We start from the raw sequence: 17,125 nt of genomic DNA, 5'->3' as shown, positions 1-17,125 counted from the left end.
CTTTGGGAGGCCGAGGCGGGCAGATCACTTGAGGCCAGGAGTTTGAGACCAACCTGGGCAACATGGTGAAACCCTGTCTCTACTAAAAGTACAAAAATTAGCCGGGCGTCATGGCACATGCCTGTAATTCCAGCTGCTCGAGAGGCTGAGGCATGAGAATTTCTTGAACCCGGGAGGCGGAGGTTGCAGTGAGCCAAGATCACGCCACTGCACTCCAGCCTGGGTGACAGAGTGAGACTCCATCTCAAAAAAAAGAAAAGAAAAGAAAATTTAAGCATCAGCAGATGGGCTTAGCGGGTTGCGGAGCTGGAGGGGTAGGGGGTGATACATGGTTGGACAGGTGGAAATTGGTTATCATGGTCACCAGCTGAGATTTCAGATGTCTTCAGCTGATGGCTCTGAAATGCCCTTAGGTGGTAAGGACACAGCACCACGAGGTTGGGAAGGCATTAGGGAGTCATGAAGCAGATGTAAAAGGCAAATTAGGAGGCCTTGGTCAGCTGCTGAAGGAGAGAGAGGCCAGCATAAAGAGCACAGAGGCGAGGGAGGGTGTCTGGGTCCCACATATATTGGGGGCCCGATCTCTGCACTTCCAGGCCGCTCAGCCCAACTAGGGCCTCTGTGAGGGTCAGCTCCTCCTCCCCAAGGGAGGAGAGCAGCTCAGGATGCAGGGGGAAAACGCCCTCTTTATCCTGCAGGAAGTTCTGTTCCATCGTGCTCTCCACCTGGAGGAAACCAAAACAGCATGAAAAGAAAGAACTGGAAACCTTTCTCCTCTCCTAACTCACAAAAATCACAAGAAGGTTACATTCCCCTTACTAGAATTTCTTACTTTACCTTACATTACAACCCCATCTGAGTCTTTGAACAGCCCTATACGTGGGCAGCACGTTGATTTTTAGCCCCATTTTACAGAGGAATAAATTGAGACAGACTCAAACATTAAAAAATTTGCTTACAGGCCAGGCGCAGTGGCTCACGCCTGTAATCCCAGCACTTTGGGAGGCTGAGGCGGGTGGATCACCTGAGATTGGGAGTTCGAGATGAGCCTGGCCAACATGGTGAAACCTTGTCTCTACTAAAAATACAATATTAGCAAGGCATGATGGCGGGCGCCTGTAATCCCAGCTACTCGGGAGGCTGAGGCAGGAGAATCGCTTGAACCCAGGAAGCCGAGGTGTGGTGAGCTGAGATTGTACCATTGCACTTCAGGCTGGGCAACAAGAGCAAAACTCCGCCTCAAAAAAAAAAAAAAAAAAATTGCTTACAACATTTGGCTAGGAATAAACAAGACCAGAGTTTCTGTCTCTTCTCCCTAGATCAGGCTAATAAACCCAGATCATTGCCCAGAAATTCAGTCTTCTACCTCTTGTGAAATAACAAAAAAAGGAGAAATAGAAAGGAGGACTGGGTATAAGCCCCTGTGATAAGAAGGGGGTCCTCCAGAATGGCTCCATCCTTAGGCAAAATCTGCATCTCCACTGGCTGCAGCTACTTCCAGACCCTCCCCAGCATCTGCTGTTTTTCCCTCACCAGCTTTAGCTGCACGGGTAGGATCTTTTTCTCCATGGATTTCACCAGCAGCTTCTGTTGGACTTCACTTAGCTCTGAAGAAAAAAAGCAGAGAAAGATGTGTGTTGCTGGTGCAGAGGGGACTACAGACTCCAAATAGCACACTTCCAGAATTTCAGCTTCATTCATTGGATGTAATTACAACACAGGTGTTAAGGGAGCCGTAGCAGAGGGGTTCACTTTGGTCTTGGAGTCAGAGGGCAGGCTTCTTAAGGGAACAAACATTTTAGCTTACACCTGAAGGACCACAGAGTTTTTCTAAGTGGAAAACTAGAAAATGTGGAGGGAAGAAGAGCTTTTAGGGGCAAGATCAGAAAATGTTACTCCCTGAAGTTAAAGCTACCAGGTATCAGGATAGAAGTGATGAGCTTAGCTATATGCAGAAATTTTAAGTATGTTGCTGATAAAGCTAGGGTTATTCAACCTCTATTAGCAAGACTAGGCTGTCTTCTCAGATCACCCAATGTAACCAAGTGAATCCTTAGGAATGAAACCAAATTTTTTTTTTTTTTTTTGATGGGGTCTTGTTCTGTTGCCCAGGCTGGAGTGCAATGGAGTGATCTCAGCTCACTGCAACCTACCCCTCCCGGGTTCAAGCGATTCTCCTGCCTTAGCCTTCCGAGTAACTGGGATTACAGGCACCTGCCACCATGCCCTGCTAATTTTTGTATTTTTGGAAAAGGCGGGGTTTCACCATGTTGGCCAGGCTGGTCTTGAACTCTTGACCTCAGGTGATCTATCCGCCTTGGCCTCCCAAAGTGCTGGAATTACAGTCATGAGCCACCGTGCCCAACCATGAAACCAATTTATAAAAATGTACATATAAACTACTTAACCATGGTATAATTTGTCATTCATTCATTCATTTATTCATCCATTTGGGAATTGATTCAAGCAATTCATTCCTATTACTGAAAAGGTCTATAAATGAAGACCTTATTCCCCACTTACCTGTTAGGGCTCCAACGAAATAGAGGATGGCGCCCACGGCCTCCTTTGACAGCAGGACATCTTTTGGGAGTGCCTCCAGGGTCACTTCATGTCCCTTGTCTAGAGCCCCTTCAAGCTGTGGGGAAAGGTGGATGACTATTGAAGCTAACATAGGAAAGGGCCCAACCCAAGGCCCAGCACATAATGACCCCTTGACACACGGGAACTCTCTCCCATTTCCTGATTTCTTTTTTGAGACCTCAAGTCCTGAAGAGTACTGGACTCCTGGGTTCCTTGGTCCCTAAGTTTTGGACTCTGGAAAGGGAAGGTTCCAGCCCCTCCAGCAGATGGCCCTTCTGGCCTGAGGGTTGGGGCGAGAAGGTGGGCCAGGATACATGTTGTCATCTAACCCAACAGTTAATCTTCCCGAGATCCCAGGCGTCATCTGATGTGCCTTGGGGGAACCCAATGTTTGCCCTTTTCCAAGGGACAAAGGGAGGAGCAGTGGCCTGGCAGCCTGGTGGCACGTGGCCAGCCTTGGGGAAGGTATCTAAGATGGACTCCCCTGGCCACCCACCTCCTGCCCCAGTCAGATCTCCCCACCTGCTGCAATACCCGCCCCCACCAAACCTTCACCGAAACATGCCTTCTCCCACCCTTCCCCACTTCCACTAGGTCCTCACCGCGAGCTCAAGGTCTTGAAGCTCCTTTTTCTTCCCTAGAAGTTTGCTGAGGGAGCTGAGCAGGGAGCTTTGCCCCGCTTGGCTCAGCCTCTCCACTTGTTGGGTCTCTCTCTGAACTTCTTCTTTTAGTGTCCTGAAGCCTTTGTGTACGTCCCCTATGGGGACAATAATGGGACACACAGCCCTCCATCAGGCACCTTCCCCTCTAATCAGCATCCCCCTGCAGAGCTCCTACACTCAGCCCCTTTAGATACCCATGCTCTACCCCCTAGTTTGAGCCTGACCCCATTTTTCTTTACCAAGGAATGCGGTGACAGAACTACCCACCAAAACCCTAACCTGAGGGTTGGGGCGAGAAGGTGGGCCAGGAAACATGTTGTCATCTAACCCAACAGTTAATCTTCCTGAGATCCCAGGCGTCATCCCATATCAGTACATCATTGACTTTTCTTTGAGACTCCAGCAAAAAGTGGAGAAAGAAGGTCTGTTTTCCCTTCTCATGAGTTAGTTGACAAAGAAGAATGACTTTGCCTTCTCCTCTCTCTACCCTACTGCTACCTCCATGCCAAAGTCTTGGGAGAAACTCACAAAGTTCCTTACCAACATCAGATGCCTGGATAACTGAGGGGAAAAAAAAAAAAAAAAAGATAAGATTGCAATCCTTCAGAATGGCAGCCATACCCAGGGGATGAGACACTAAGGAAGATGAGGAAATACATCCTGCCTGTCTCCTGGGGAGAGTCCAGCTAGCTTGTTCCTGGTGTTACTGTGACTCAGTGGCTCTGGCCCCAGTTGCTGGGCGGCCGAGTTGCAGATGTGTGTGTAGCAGATTATAGCTACTAAGACTCTTAAATTTTTTTATTTTTTTTTTCTTTTTTTTGTTAGGCCAGGCGCAGTGGCTCACACCTGTAATCCCAGCACTTTGGGAGACCAAGAAGGGAGGATCACCTGAGGTCAGGAGTTTGAGACCAGCCTGGCCAACATGGTGAAACCCCATCAATACTAAAAATTAGCCGAGCGTGGTGGCCCATGACTGTTATCCTAGCTACTCGGGAGGCTGAAGCACAAGAATTTCTTGAATCCCGGAGGTGGAGGTTGCAGTGAGCTGAGATCTCACCATTGCACTCCAGTCTGCGCAACAGAATGAGACTCTGTCTCAAGAAAAGGAAAAAAAAAAAAGGCCAGGCGCCGTGGCTCACATCTATAATCTGAGCACTTTGGGAGGCTGAGGTGGGTGGATCACCTGAGGTCAGGAGTTCGAGACCTGCCTGGCCAACATAGTGAAACCCTGTCTCTACTAAAAATAAAAAAATTAGCAGGCCATGGTGGCGGGTGTCTGTAATCCCAGCTACTCAGGAGGCTGAGGCAGGAGAATCACTTGAACCGGGGAGGTGGAGGTTGCAGTGGGCTGAGACTGCGCCACTACACTCTAGCCTGGGCAACAAGAGTGAAACTCCATCTCAAAAAAAAAAAAAATTTTTTTTTTTTAATAAGAGACACTGTCTCACTATGTTGCCCAGACTGGTCTCGAACTCCTGAGCTCAAGGGATCCTCCTGCCTCAGCCTCCCAAAGTGCTGGGATTATAGGCGTGAGTCACTGTACCTGGCTGCTACTAAGGCTCTTGAGGACAAAGGTCTCAGGCATCAGACCACCTGGGCATCTTGTCCAAAGACTCCCCCTTTCCATTGCTTTTTCCCAAGCTATTGGAATTTCTACCATGTTTTGGGGACAATTGCTGAGACTCACTCTGCCATTTCCCTGTCAGTCCTGTGAGAAGGAAAGAAAAAGACTGGAGTTTTAAAATTCTGAGTCAAGAAAGTTTCAGTCGAATGAAAGGAAACACTTACGGATGACCTTCTCCTCTCCTGACTTTTCTGAAGACAGAAAAAATGCACATCTGTCAGCACAAAACCCATTTTTGCCTTTTCATCTAAAACAGTCTTCAAGGCAGTTTCATCAGTGATCATTATAAAAACACAGGGAGATTATGCTAGCTCATCCACCCCCATGATTCGGGAACACACTCTGTCTCCAAGTCTTACTTCTGCTTCTGACTGTGCCTTCCGGTCTGTGTGTGTCGGTTTCTGTATCTCTCTGGGACAGTATGGATATGCCTCTGTCTTTCCTAAAGTTGAGGCTAGGTATTCTTAGGGACTTGGGAAACAAAAGCAGAGGCTCCTTGGGGGATTATAGTATAAGCTAGGAGAAGGTGGAGGATTTTAGCAGATAATGTCAGGGGTGGGGTGGAAGATGTGGGAAACCCGTAAGCAGTTTCACTTACCTCCAGGAGGGAAGGTTTGCATGTTATCATTGCAGATATGTGGAATATCTGTGAAGGGCAAGGGAGGCAGGGCAGGAGGGCACTTAGCAGCTGCCCCACATTCCCTTCTTCAGTCTCAAGCCAAAGGGCTCTGCTAAGGGCTATGACTTTGCACCCCAAGCGCTTCATGTAATTCCCTGCTTCAACCTCCATTGCTGGAAGCAATCTTTTCTTCCTTGATAAATTCTTTACTATGAGAACACCACTTTCCACCTTCCATTCCAGTCTCTGTCTGTTTCCTCCTTTGGCCACAGACTTCTTGTTCATCTTTGTACCCCCTCCCCCAATGACCACAGTGCCCAGCACCCGGAAGATGCTCAAAATCCAGGAGCCTCTTCACCCTTCTCTCCAGAGCAGCCTCCATGGTTGCAGTCAGATCACAGTGCAATACACCTCCCTGCTCATGCTCTGACATTGCCACAAGAGGAGACCAGGGTGCCTCAGTATTGGTGCCGGTAATTCTCATCCTGTGGGGAGAACATGCGGGTCTCTGCTCACCCCACTCATCTTTGCCTTTGACCATCAGCTGTCTCACTCGAAAGGCCAGGACGCAGCCCTTGGGGATGGTTACAGCCTCCTTGTGGTTTATGGATCCCTAGAATTAGACAATGAGAATTTGTGAATCTCTGGACATCTTAAGTATGATATATTGGGAGTGCGAGTTGGGGGAGGTGCAGGGTCAGGGCTGAGAGCCTTCAGGGAGATAAGAAGTTGGAAGCCTTCAGTGGTGTCCCTGGTCTGGACTCTGAGGAAGGACTTCAAAGTCCTTGCACTCATTTCTGCTGATTTTCCCTTCAGTGACCTGTATCTGTCTTCCTGGTTCAGATGCATGAAGGGAACCGGGCATACCTGCTCCATCTCCTGCCTATACATCACCCTAGAGCTTCCATCCAAGCCCTGGCTCCTTCCTTCTCTTTGCCGTCTGTCCCATGCTTACCTCTTTCAGGACGCCTTCCATGACTAACCCCTACTCCCGGCTCCACATCCCAAATCATCCCTTGAATATTTAGATGCAATAGATAGAGGTATGGAGAGCATTCCTTATTTCCATTGGCTTTTCCAAGCCTGTGTTCTCTGGGCTTTAACCTCGGTGTCTCCTGTATAAACCTGAGGACTTTCTGAGAGTAAGGATGTCTCCTCTTTGGATTGGGAGCACCATGAGGGAAAACCCATGAATGTGACTTTCCCCTTCCCCGGTAGTTCCCTGTGGCATCTGGCGCAGGGATCTGCCCTCACTGGGTGCCACTGACCAGGGAGGGGGCCTCTGTCTGGGGTTTGGATCTTGAAGAGCTAGTGGAAGGAGTGGCCCTTTTCAGCATCCTGGGTTGGCACTGATCCAGCAAAGCTAATGAAGCCTCCAGGGTGGGGCTGAATGTAAATGTGTATGTGTGAGTGTGAGTGTGGGTGTGAGAGTGTGTGTGTGTGTTTGAATCAAACCTGTAGCCCCAGTGGGGTGAAGAAGGGGAGGGAGAAGCAGGCCTCTGCCTTGCCGGCTCGCTCCAGTGTGACCTCCCGCACCGTCTCCACCACCTCCATCACCACATACAGGTTCTCCCCTTGATCTTGCATCTCCTTCAGGAATGGGTGATCTGCTGCCAGCCTCCTGTGGCAGGAGAAACATAAGGAAACCATTCAGAGCTCCTTCCTCCCTGTGCCACACCCTCCTGTTTCCTTCTGTCATTCCCAGGAGCTAGATATTGTGGGTGGCAGGGAAGGAGCAAGGACTCTGGACTAGGGCTGAGGTTGAAACCCAGATCTCTTGCTTACCGGCAGGGCAGCTTCTCTGAGTCTCAGTTGCCTCATCTATGAAATGAATGTAATGATGCTGACCTCCTGGGTTGCTCAGAGATAAACTCGGTAATTATCTGGGTCAGCACCTGGCCAGTAACAGGGCCTCTCAGGTGCTTCTTACTCCCTTTTCCTCCAGTTCAGGGGTAGATGCGCCCCCCTTTCCTCCCCACTCATCTCTCTGGGATCCTTTCTTTCCACGTCTTATGCTCTCTCTTGCTGTTGACACCAGTTCCTCCTCTCCACTTGCTCCTTCTGTCTGATTCCATATATAAATGTGTCCCTAATCCTAACAAATTTGTTTGCTTTGATCATGCTACTCCCTCAAATTACTACCCTATTTTTTTCCTTCATTTCATTGGCAAATATATCAAAAGATATGCTCACCTCCAGTGTCCACTTCCTGCCCACTCCTAAATTCTTTTTTTTTTTTGAAACGGAGTCTTACTCACTCTGTCACCCGAGCTGGAGTGCAGTGGCGTGATCTTGGCTCACTGCAACCTCTGCCTCCTGGGTTCAAGCGATTCTCCTGCCTCAGCCTCCCAAATAGCTGAGAATACAGATGTGAGCCCCTGTGCCTGGTCCTCCTAAATTCTTTTTTTTTTTTTTTTTTTTTGAGATGGAGTCTCGCTCTATCGCCCAGGCTGGAGTGCAGTGGCCGGATCTCAGCTCACTGCAAGCTCCGCCTCCCGGGTTCACACCATTCTCCTGCCTCAGCCTCCCGAGTAGCTGGGACTATAAGCGCCCGCCACCTCGCCCGGCTAGTTTTTTGTATTTTTTAGTAGAGACGGGGTTTAACCGTGTTAGCCAGGATGGTCTTAATCTCCTGACCTCGTGATCCGCCCGTCTCGGTCTCCCAAAGTGCTGGGATTACAGGCTTGAGCCACCGCGCCCGGCCCCTCCTAAATTCTTTATAATTTGCCTTCTATTTCCACTACTCAGCTGAAATTACAATGATCTCTTACCTATCAGTCCCAATGACCTTGCCTAACTCTGCAATACTCGATCCTGCTGTCGAAACCCTCCGTGCAACGCTGGCTTCTCTTGGCTTCCAGTCACACTGTACCACCCTGGCTCAACTCCGTGCTTCTAGTTTCTAAATCTTATCCATTCTGTCTGCACCTCATTTTCCAGTTTCTTTGGTTCTCTAACATTTTATGTTCTGTAAGATTCTGTTCTCAGTCCTGTTTTCTCAACTCCCTCCAAAAGCTCCCCCCACCCAACTCACTCCTACAGTTTTTTCTTTTTCTTTTTTTTTAAGGTCTTACTCTGTTGCCCAGGCTAAAGTGCAGTGGCTCGATCATAACTCACTGCAGACTTGAGCTCTTGGGCTTAAGCGATCCTCTTGCCTCAGCCTCCTGAGTAACTGGGACTCTAGGTGCACCACCGTGCCCTGCTAATATTTGCATTTTTTGTAGAGATGGGGGTTCACTATCTTGCCCAGGCTGGTTTGAACTCCTGGGCTCAAGCAATCCTGTCTTGGCTTCCCAAAGTGCTGGGCTTACAGGAGTGAGACTCCTCCCCTGGCTCCTACAGTTGTAATCTTTATATTGCTGATTACCTTGTGTATATCTTCACTTTGACCTCTCTCCTGAGCTCCAGGCCCTTATTTCCAACCACCTGTTAAACATTCTCAGCTGATGTCTCAGCAGAACCAGAAACTCAAAACATCCAAAAGGAACTCACAATCTCCAAATCTACCTCTAACCTCTGTCTTCCTGTTTGTCACCTGTAATGGTACCTTTAATGTCCTATAATGTCACAACCTGGGTAAAATCTCACAGTCGCCTTTGACAAAACCGTTTCCCTCATCCTGCAATCAGTTACCAAGCCCAGGCCATTCTATTACCCTTGGCAATGGGCCGTGCATCCATTCCTCCCTCTTCACTCCTATTGCCCTGAGCTCGGGTCCTCAGTTTACATCGCTCATAGGATAGAAGAAGTGTCTTGGCTGGGCGCAGTGGTTCATGCCTGTAATCTCAGCACTTTGGGAGGCCAAGGTGGGCAGATCACCTGAGGTCAGGAGTTCGAGACCAGCCTGGCTAACATGGTGAAACCCCATCTCTTCCAAAAATATGAAAATTAGCTGGGTGTGGTGGTGTGCACCTGCAATCCCAGCTACACGGGAGGCTGAGGCAGGATGATTACTTGAACCTGGGAGGTTGGGGTTGCAGTGACCGGGTATCGGGTCACTGCACTCCAGCCTGTGCAACAGAGACTCCGTCTCAAAAAAAAAAAAAAATATAAAAAAGGATGGGCATGCGGTGGCTCACACCTGTAATCCCAGCACTTTGGGAGGCCAAGGCAGGCAGATCACGTGAGGTCAGGAGTTTGAGACCAGCCTGACTAACATGGTGAAACCCCATATCTACTAAAAATACAAAAATTAGCCAGGCGCAGTGGCTCACACCTATAATCCCAGAACTTTGGGAGGCCAAGGCAGGTGGATCACAAGGTCAGGGGTTCGAGATCAGCCTGGCCAATATGGTGAAATCCCATCTCTACTAAAAATATAAAAAATTAGCCGAGCATGGTGGCAGGCACCTGTAGTGCCACCTACTTGGGAGGCTGAGGCAGGATAATCGCTCGAACCCGGGAGGCGGAGGTTGCAGTGAGCTAAGATCGCGCCACTGCACTCCAGCCTGGGCGACAGAGCGAGACTCGGTCTCAAAAATAAAAAAAAATAAAAAATAAAAATAATAAAAACATAAAAAAATTAGCTGGGTGTAGTGGCGGGCACCTGTAGTCCCACCTACTCATGAGGCTGAGGCAGGAGAATCGCTTGAACCCAGGAGGCCGAGGTTGTAGTGAGCCAAGAGCGCACCACTGCACTCCAGCTCAGGCAACAAGAGCGAAAAACCGTTTCAAACAAAAACAAGAAGAAAACTGTCTTGCCTTGTCTGACTGCTTCAAATCCCTGTTCTCCTTCCCCTATCTGACACACTTCCTCCATTCGGCTGGATTAGTCATGGGACACATCAGAGCATTTTCAGGACCTTCCTGGTGCCTACAATTCAGTCTCCTGGAGCTGTCACTTGCCTCTTCCATGGTTTGGGTTCACCTGCATTTCCTGCTCATTCTACTTACACCTCTGCTGCCCCTGCCATGCTGGCTGTTCCTGGCGCCTGGTGGTTTGAGATTGCTTACCTGTGTGCCTTCATCATACCCTTCTCCCAGCCCTGCATGCCCAATTTCTACTCATCTTTCAAGGCCCAGAACAGAGGCTGCCATGTCTGTGAGATCTTCCCTTATTTTCCCAGCCAGAAGTCCCTTTGACCTGCCACAAGACTCAGTCAAACCATCCCTACAGCACTTAGCAGTTCTTGGCTTTGATTATAATTACTGTTGCACAGGTTTTTAAAATGTTCACCTTCCTAGACTGCAAGGTTCTTGGACAAAGATGTTCTAGGCGCACCCTAGCCCACAGCAGAGTGCTTTACTACATACATGCTTGCTGGATGACTACCCTGGCCCTTCCTTCTGGCCTTCCCAGTCCTTACCTCCCCTTCTTTGAACCACTACTTAACTACTTAAAAGTCAGTTCCCGTGTCAAGCCAAACATCCACGGAGCCCAGCATCAATGTGGCACCTGCCACACCCTTTGTGCTGTGGGGCAGCATTCCCGAGGGCATGCTGAGTGTGTATTGGGGTCAGGCAGGAGGCTTCATTTATGGGAGCAGAACACAGTGCTCAGGCCTCAGCTGGGGGCAGTTAAGACCCATCCCTCCTTTTTCTAGTGTATTGCATAGTTTCAGAGTTAGAAGGAGCCTTAGAGATGATCATCCAATCCTGTCATTTTGCAGAAAAGAAAACTGAAGTCCCAAGAGAAGTGACTTTTCCAAGATCACACAGCAAACTGGTGTGGACATCATCCTCCCTGTGCATGTGTGACAGTGGGGAGGTGCTCCTGGAGACGGTGGCAGCACTGGGAGTTGTGACTAGGAAATGGCCTGGATGCAGCCATAGGCCGGAAGGGTTGCCTTCAAGAGCTCCCCTGTGGTGACCACATTGGCAAAGGTCAGTGCAAGGGTCCTATCTTTCAACTTGTATTTTTTACTTAAGGCCCTAAGCACCCTTTCCATGCACTGCCCCACCCACATCCCGGGCAACCCTCGGTCCTGCCCACTCTCACCTCTCCTGCAAGGTCTCCAGGGCCTTAGGAGCCACACTGAGTGTCTGGACCTCCAGAGTGCTGTTCTGCGACAGCCCTGCTGTTCCCTTCACCTTCACTGTCTTTGGTACATCCACATCTCCCTCCACTCGGGTGTCCAGCATATTCTTAAAGCCAAAATTCCCAGCATCTGTTGGATCTGCAGGAGGGAAAAGATGAAAGGGGCTGGGCTGGCTGGGCGCAGTAACTCACATCTGTAATCCCAGCATTTTGGGAGGCCAAGATGGAAGGATTGCTTGAGCCCAGAAGTTTGAAACCAGCCTGGGGAACAAAGCAAGACCCCGTCTCTACAAAACAAATGAGTAAATAAAGAAAAGAGGCTGAGCTGAGAGGTATCACCCGACCCCCAGGCTCCTCAGCTCCTGAGGATGACTTTGGGCTAGATGACATCTAATCACCTCTGGCCAGAGGGAGCTCTGAGGTCCTCCTTGCAGGCCAGGTGCCCAGCCCCCATCCCTCAGAATCCCTCAGTTCCCAGCCCTGCTCAAGGCTGACCTGAAGGTGAGCTGCCCGGCTCAAGCACATCCAGCAGTGTGTAGTCGGTGCGGACGTACCGGGCCCCCCAGAAGAGTGTGCTCTTCCTTTTCCTCAGCACCAGGCAGAAGGGATGGAAGCGCTTGAAGTCGATGAGGCTGTCAAGAGGTGTCAGGTCCCCTCGAGGGTTTAGCTGTCTGACCAGGGCCCGGGTGACATTTTCAAACATGGTCATGGTCTCTGTGGAGATGGGGAGACAGGAGAGTGTCAAGGTGGTTGCCGAGAAGCCCAGGATATGGGCTGGGCCCCTGCAGAGAGGGTTCACCCGACTCTGGGGCAGGGAGAGCTCTTAGAGATGCCTGGATTGTCTCATGTCACAGCTGGAAAGAACCAATGGAGTCTGCATTTTATGGTGAGGAACCTAGTTAAAGAGTTGCCCCAAAGTCCCACAGATGGTCAGCAAAGCCTCACCTCCCTTTTCTTTGTCAAGTTCCTTTTTTTCACTCCACACTCATTTTCTTCACTGCCACTGAGCCCAACTGGACTGACTTTCCTTTCTTTCTTCCTTCCTTCCTTCCTTCCTTCCTTCCTTCCTTCCTTCCTTCCTTCCTTCCTTCCTCCCTCCCTCCCTCCCTCCCTCCCTTCCTTCCTCCCTCCCTTCCTCTCCTTCCTTCCTCCCTCCCTCCCTCCCTTCCTCCCTCCCTTCCTTCCTCTCCTTCCTTCCTTTCTTCCTTCCTCTCCCTTCCTTCCTTCCTCCCTTCCTCTCCTTCCTCTCCTTCCTTCCTTCCCTCCTCTCCTTCCCCTCCTCCCTCCCTCCCTCCCTCCCTCCCTCCCTTCCTTCCTTCCCTTCCTTCCTTCCCTCCACCTCGCCTCGCCTTGCCTCATTTCACTTTCTTCTCTTTTCTTCCGAGACAGGGTCTTACTCTGTTGCCCAGGCTGGAGTGCAGTGACGTGATTACGGCTCACTGCAGCCTTGACCGCCAAGGCTTGATTGATCCTCCCACTTCAGCCTCCTGAGTAGCTGGGACTGCAGTCATGCACTTGGCTAATTTTTAAATCTTTTTGTAGAGACAGAGTCTCACTATGTTTCCCAGGCTGGTCTCAAACTCCTGGCTCAAGTAATCCTCCCACCCCAGACTCCCGAAGTGCTGGGATTATAGGTGTGAGCCACTGCGCCTGGTCTAGAGCATTTATTTAGCAATGGAAGTAAAGCTTTCTCTCACACTAGGGACTAGCAATAGCCAGGGTCCGAGGACACCAGGGGAGGGAAGGAGATGCTGCTGGCACCAAGGGCCGGGGTGGTCAAGCTGTTCACCTGCCCCAGTTGCCCTTTCTGTGTGTGGGGTACACTTCCCTGCACCCTGTTCTTCCCTTGTGCGTGCCTCCCAGCTCACAGGTATCAGTAGACCCACTACCCTCTCACAGCCCCTGGGGGATGCCTGGATCTAGACTTTTGTTTTTTCTTTTTGAGATGGAGTCTTACTCTGTTGCCCAGGGTGGAGTGCAGTGGTGCCATCTCGGCTCCCTGCAATCTCCACCTCTCGGATTCAAGCGATTCTCCTGCCTCAGCCTCATGAGTAGCTGGGACTACAGGTGTGTGCCACCACACCTGGCAAATTTTTGTATTTTTAATGGAGACAGGGTTTCACCATGTTGGCCAGGCTGGTCTCAAACTCCTGACCTCAGGTGATCCGCCCTCCTTGACGTCCCAAAGTGCTGGGATTACAGGTGTGAGCCTCTGTGCCCAGCCAGGATCCAGGCATTTTGATGCTCCTCACCTTTGCCCCCTCTGCTTACAACACCCCTTCGAGATCTGAAGACTCCCTAGTCCTCCTCTAACACTCAATTCAGGTCACCTCCTGGGACCTCTTCCCTCAGTCCTCCAGGCAGCTGGTGACTGTATCTGTGTTTCCAAAGCGCTCTTCTGATGTACCTTCCTGTTATGATCTGCTCACCTGACCCTCTCAGCTCCTCGTCTGTGACTTCCCAGAGGGCAGGAAATGGGTCTTAGTCACCTCTGCAGCGGCAAGTACCACACCTGGCACAGAGTTGGAGCTTGGCAAATGTGTGTGGAAAAAAACAATGAATGTGGCCCTGAGAGATGTGCGCTAGGGTGAGAGGGCCCTGGATAATGTGGGACCCATGGGAACCTGAGAGGCAACATCTTTTTTTTTTTTCTTTTTGACATGGAGTTTCATTCTTGTTGCCCAGGCTGGTGTGCGCTAGGGTGAGAGGGCCCTGGATAATGTGGGACCCATGGGAACCTGAGAGGCAACATCTTTTTTTTTTTTCTTTTTGACATGGAGTTTCATTCTTGTTGCCCAGGCTGGAGTGCAATGGCACAATCTTGGCTCACTGCCACCTCTACCTCCTGGGTTCAAGTGATTCTCCTGCCTCAGCCTCCCAAGTAGCTGGGATTACAGATGCCTGCCACTGTGCCCAGCTGATTTTTGTGTTTTTAGTAGACACAGTGTTTTGCCATTTTGCAGGCTGGTCTTAAACTCCTGACCTCAGGTGATCCGCCCACCTCACCCTCCCAAAGTGCTGGGATTACAGGCGTGAGCCACCACGCCTGACCTGAGGGTCAGCATCTTAAGTCTCTGTCTTTGAAGTTTGAGTCCAGGTGCTCTGGCTGGGTGGCCAATCGGCACACCCCAGTTATCCCCGTGGGTGGAAGAGGCCACAGCAGCTGGCATGGAAGCACCCCACATCCACCACGGGCACTTCACAGCGGCGGGGGGCAGGAAGCACGGCACAGATGTGTAGGGCTGTTCTGCCAGACAACCTCCTGGTGCCACCTGGGTGCACCTGGGAAGGGCTTGGGCAACGGCAGCCTCCTCTTCACTGGTGAGATGCCCACAGGCCTGCCTCTCCCTTCCCTCCCCAAGGCCTATCGGGATACTTATCCCACTGGACTCCAGGGGAGTTCCATGCCCTTCTTGGTCCACCCATCTCCCTGTGTCCCCAGAGCACCCCTGCCTTCCCTGCTGTCATCAAGTTCTTACCTGGGAGCGGGGCTCGGTCCTGTCCAGCAGCTGGGTCTGGGGTGAGGGCCTGGGGCTTGCTGGGTCTGTAGGTTGAGAGGATGACCGTCCCTTGCCAGGACAGCCTGCTTTATGCAGGGACAGAGGCTTCCAGGGACCCCGCCTGCCCTAGTGACCCCACCCCCCTCCTGCTCTACTTCCGGGAGAACAGCATCAACCTGTTCCACGTGTGCCCTGGCCTCCTGAGGGCTGAGGGGGTGGATAGGGAGCTGCCAGGCAGGTGCCAGCGTGGGTGGGGGTAGCCAAGGCTGATAGAGAGGTGGCAGCTGGAGGATGGCTTGTGGATTGAGAGGAGAGGAAGGCAGGTGGCTTTGGAAGGAGTGCAGAGGGAGGCAGTGGGAGTGTGTGTGTGTGTGTGTATGTGTGTGAGTGGACCAGGGATGGCATCTCTGTTCTGTCATCATCACCGTCATTGGGGAGCATCTTGGATTCATGGGGGGTCTGCGGGTGTCCTGGAATAGGGAGTCCTGTATGTCCACACATTCTAGCAGAGAGCAGAGCATCTGCAGCATTGCCCTCCATCCTGGGCTTGTCAGCCTGTATGTATCGCTGCCTAACTCCATTTGTTTTAGCTACATAGACATATCTCTGTTACCGCTAGAAGCAGATGTCTGAGTAGGCAGAGATGGAGTTAGACCAAATGGGTTTCTGTTATTTAGTGTTCAGCGTTTCTGCTCCTCATGGAATATTGTATACACACATAAGCATATCGGTAGGCGGGGGCACAGCGATATTTGTGGAAAAGCCCAGGAGGCTTGTCGTGGGCTTTCAGATGTCGCACGGAGGTCGCTCACGTCCTCCTCTTAGCTTAAATCTCTGCCTAGAAGGAATTTTAAAGAAATTCCAAATTTTGCCCACGTGGTCACATTGCTAGAGGACAGAATAAGGGACTTACAAGCAAGGCCCGTATAGTGTTGGGCTACGTGGCCATGCATGTGTGCAGGTATAACCTGACACAGCTGAGCCTGCCTGCTCCCACCCTGAGGCTCTTCTCAGTACCACTCATCGAAAAAGAAACGCAACCCTGAACGCTGTGAAGAGTAAATCCCATGTGTGTGTTTTTTTTTTAGAAGGAATCTCGCTCTGTCCTCCAGCCTGGAGTGTTAGTGGCGTGATCTCAGCTCACTGCAACCTCCACCTCCCGGGTTCAAGCAATTTTCTGCCTCAGCCTCCCGAGTAGCTGGGATTACAGGTGTGTGCCAGCATGCCTGGCTAATTTTGTATTTTTAGTAGAGACAGAGTTTCACCATGTTGGCCAGGAGGGTCTCGATCTCCTGACCTTGTGATCCGCCCACCTCAGCCTCCCAAAGGGCTGGAATTACAGGATAAGCCACCGTGCCAGGCCAATTGCTTCTTTTTTTTTTTTTTTTGAGACGGAGTCTTGCTCTGTTGCCCGGGCTGGAGTGCAGTGTCTGGATCTCAGCTCACTGCAAGCTCCGCCTCCCGGGTTTACGCCATTCTCCTGCCTCAGCCTCTGGAGTAGCTGGGACTACAGGCGCCCGCCACCTCGCCTGGCTAGTTTTTTTGTATTTTTAGTCGAGACGGGGTTTCACCGTTTTAGCCAGGATGGTCTCGATCTCCTGACCTCGTGATCCGCCCGTCTTGGCCTCCCAAAGTGCTGGGATTACAGGCTTGAGCCACCGCGCCCGGCCAGGCCTATTCCTTCTTTACTGAGGGTTTCCTTGAGGGGCTGATGGTGAATGAGACTAGACCATTCCACACTCAGGAAAACTCCCTAAAAAACATCATCATTCCACTTGTGTCCCCAAAGTCTCATTCAATATGACAGATGCTCCCAAATACCTCTTCTGTATGTCTTGAAACAGAACAAAGCTAAGTCTTGCCCCTGCCTCTCTGGTCCCTGCTCACTCTGTTTTTCTTTACATCCCTTCCCATCCACCCTACGCCTTTTTGAGACAGGGCCTCGCTCTGTCACCCAGGCTGGAGTGCAGTGGCTCAATCATGGCTTACTGCAGCCACCCAATACTTCATCCTCCTTCCACAGCTCTAGCCATTCCGGCAATCAAACGTCCCTCCTCCTTAGGAGAGGCAGAGGTAGGGGCTTGAGTGTGTGGGAAGGTTGTCATTAGGCCGCGTGCGGTGGCTCACGGCTGTAATTCCAGCACTTTGGGAGGCCGAAGT

The 17,125-nt window shown here is 50.9% G+C and overlaps 1 protein-coding gene across 4 annotated transcripts; it reads right to left on the bottom strand.

Moving 5' to 3' along the window:
* Positions 1-151: 151 nt before the first annotated feature.
* On the bottom strand, positions 152-15,077 carry GSDMA (gasdermin A). Of its 4 annotated transcripts, none has more exons than XM_030923078.1 (12): positions 14,945-15,077; positions 11,961-12,179; positions 11,427-11,604; positions 6,944-7,109; positions 6,005-6,101; positions 5,468-5,515; positions 5,034-5,060; positions 3,774-3,806; positions 3,186-3,340; positions 2,524-2,638; positions 1,534-1,607; positions 152-725 (listed from the first exon to the last, which is right to left on the bottom strand). In XM_030923078.1, the coding sequence occupies exons 2-12, from the start codon at positions 12,172-12,174 to the stop codon at positions 483-485; spliced, it is 1,350 nt and encodes a 449-aa protein (XP_030778938.1). In that variant the 5' UTR covers positions 12,175-12,179; positions 14,945-15,077; the 3' UTR covers positions 152-482. The 4 variants fall into 4 exon arrangements, with proteins under 4 accessions (XP_030778938.1, XP_010373819.2, XP_030778939.1 ...); XM_010375517.2 differs by having other exon boundaries at positions 3,786-3,806; XM_030923079.1 differs by lacking the exon at positions 3,774-3,806.
* Positions 15,078-17,125: the final 2,048 nt, after the last annotated feature.

Source organism: Rhinopithecus roxellana, chromosome 19 (genome assembly GCF_007565055.1).
Source record: "Rhinopithecus roxellana isolate Shanxi Qingling chromosome 19, ASM756505v1, whole genome shotgun sequence".
Lineage (NCBI taxonomy): Eukaryota > Metazoa > Chordata > Mammalia > Primates > Cercopithecidae > Rhinopithecus > Rhinopithecus roxellana.
This window is presented reverse-complemented; position numbering and strand designations above follow the sequence as displayed.

Bases quoted from the DNA above. Each gene is read 5' to 3' on its own strand.
- GSDMA (XM_030923078.1), bottom strand. From the start codon at position 12,174: ATGACCATGTTTGAAAATGTCACCCGGGCCCTGGTCAGACAGCTAAAC. The intron at 5,516-6,004 runs GTGAGCAGAGAC...TGCCCTTCACAG, and splicing joins CAAAGGCAAAGATGAGTGGG to ATATTCCACATATCTGCAAT. The intron at 5,061-5,467 runs GTAAGTGAAACT...TTCTGTCTTCAG, and splicing joins GCAAACCTTCCCTCCTGGAG to AAAAGTCAGGAGAGGAGAAG.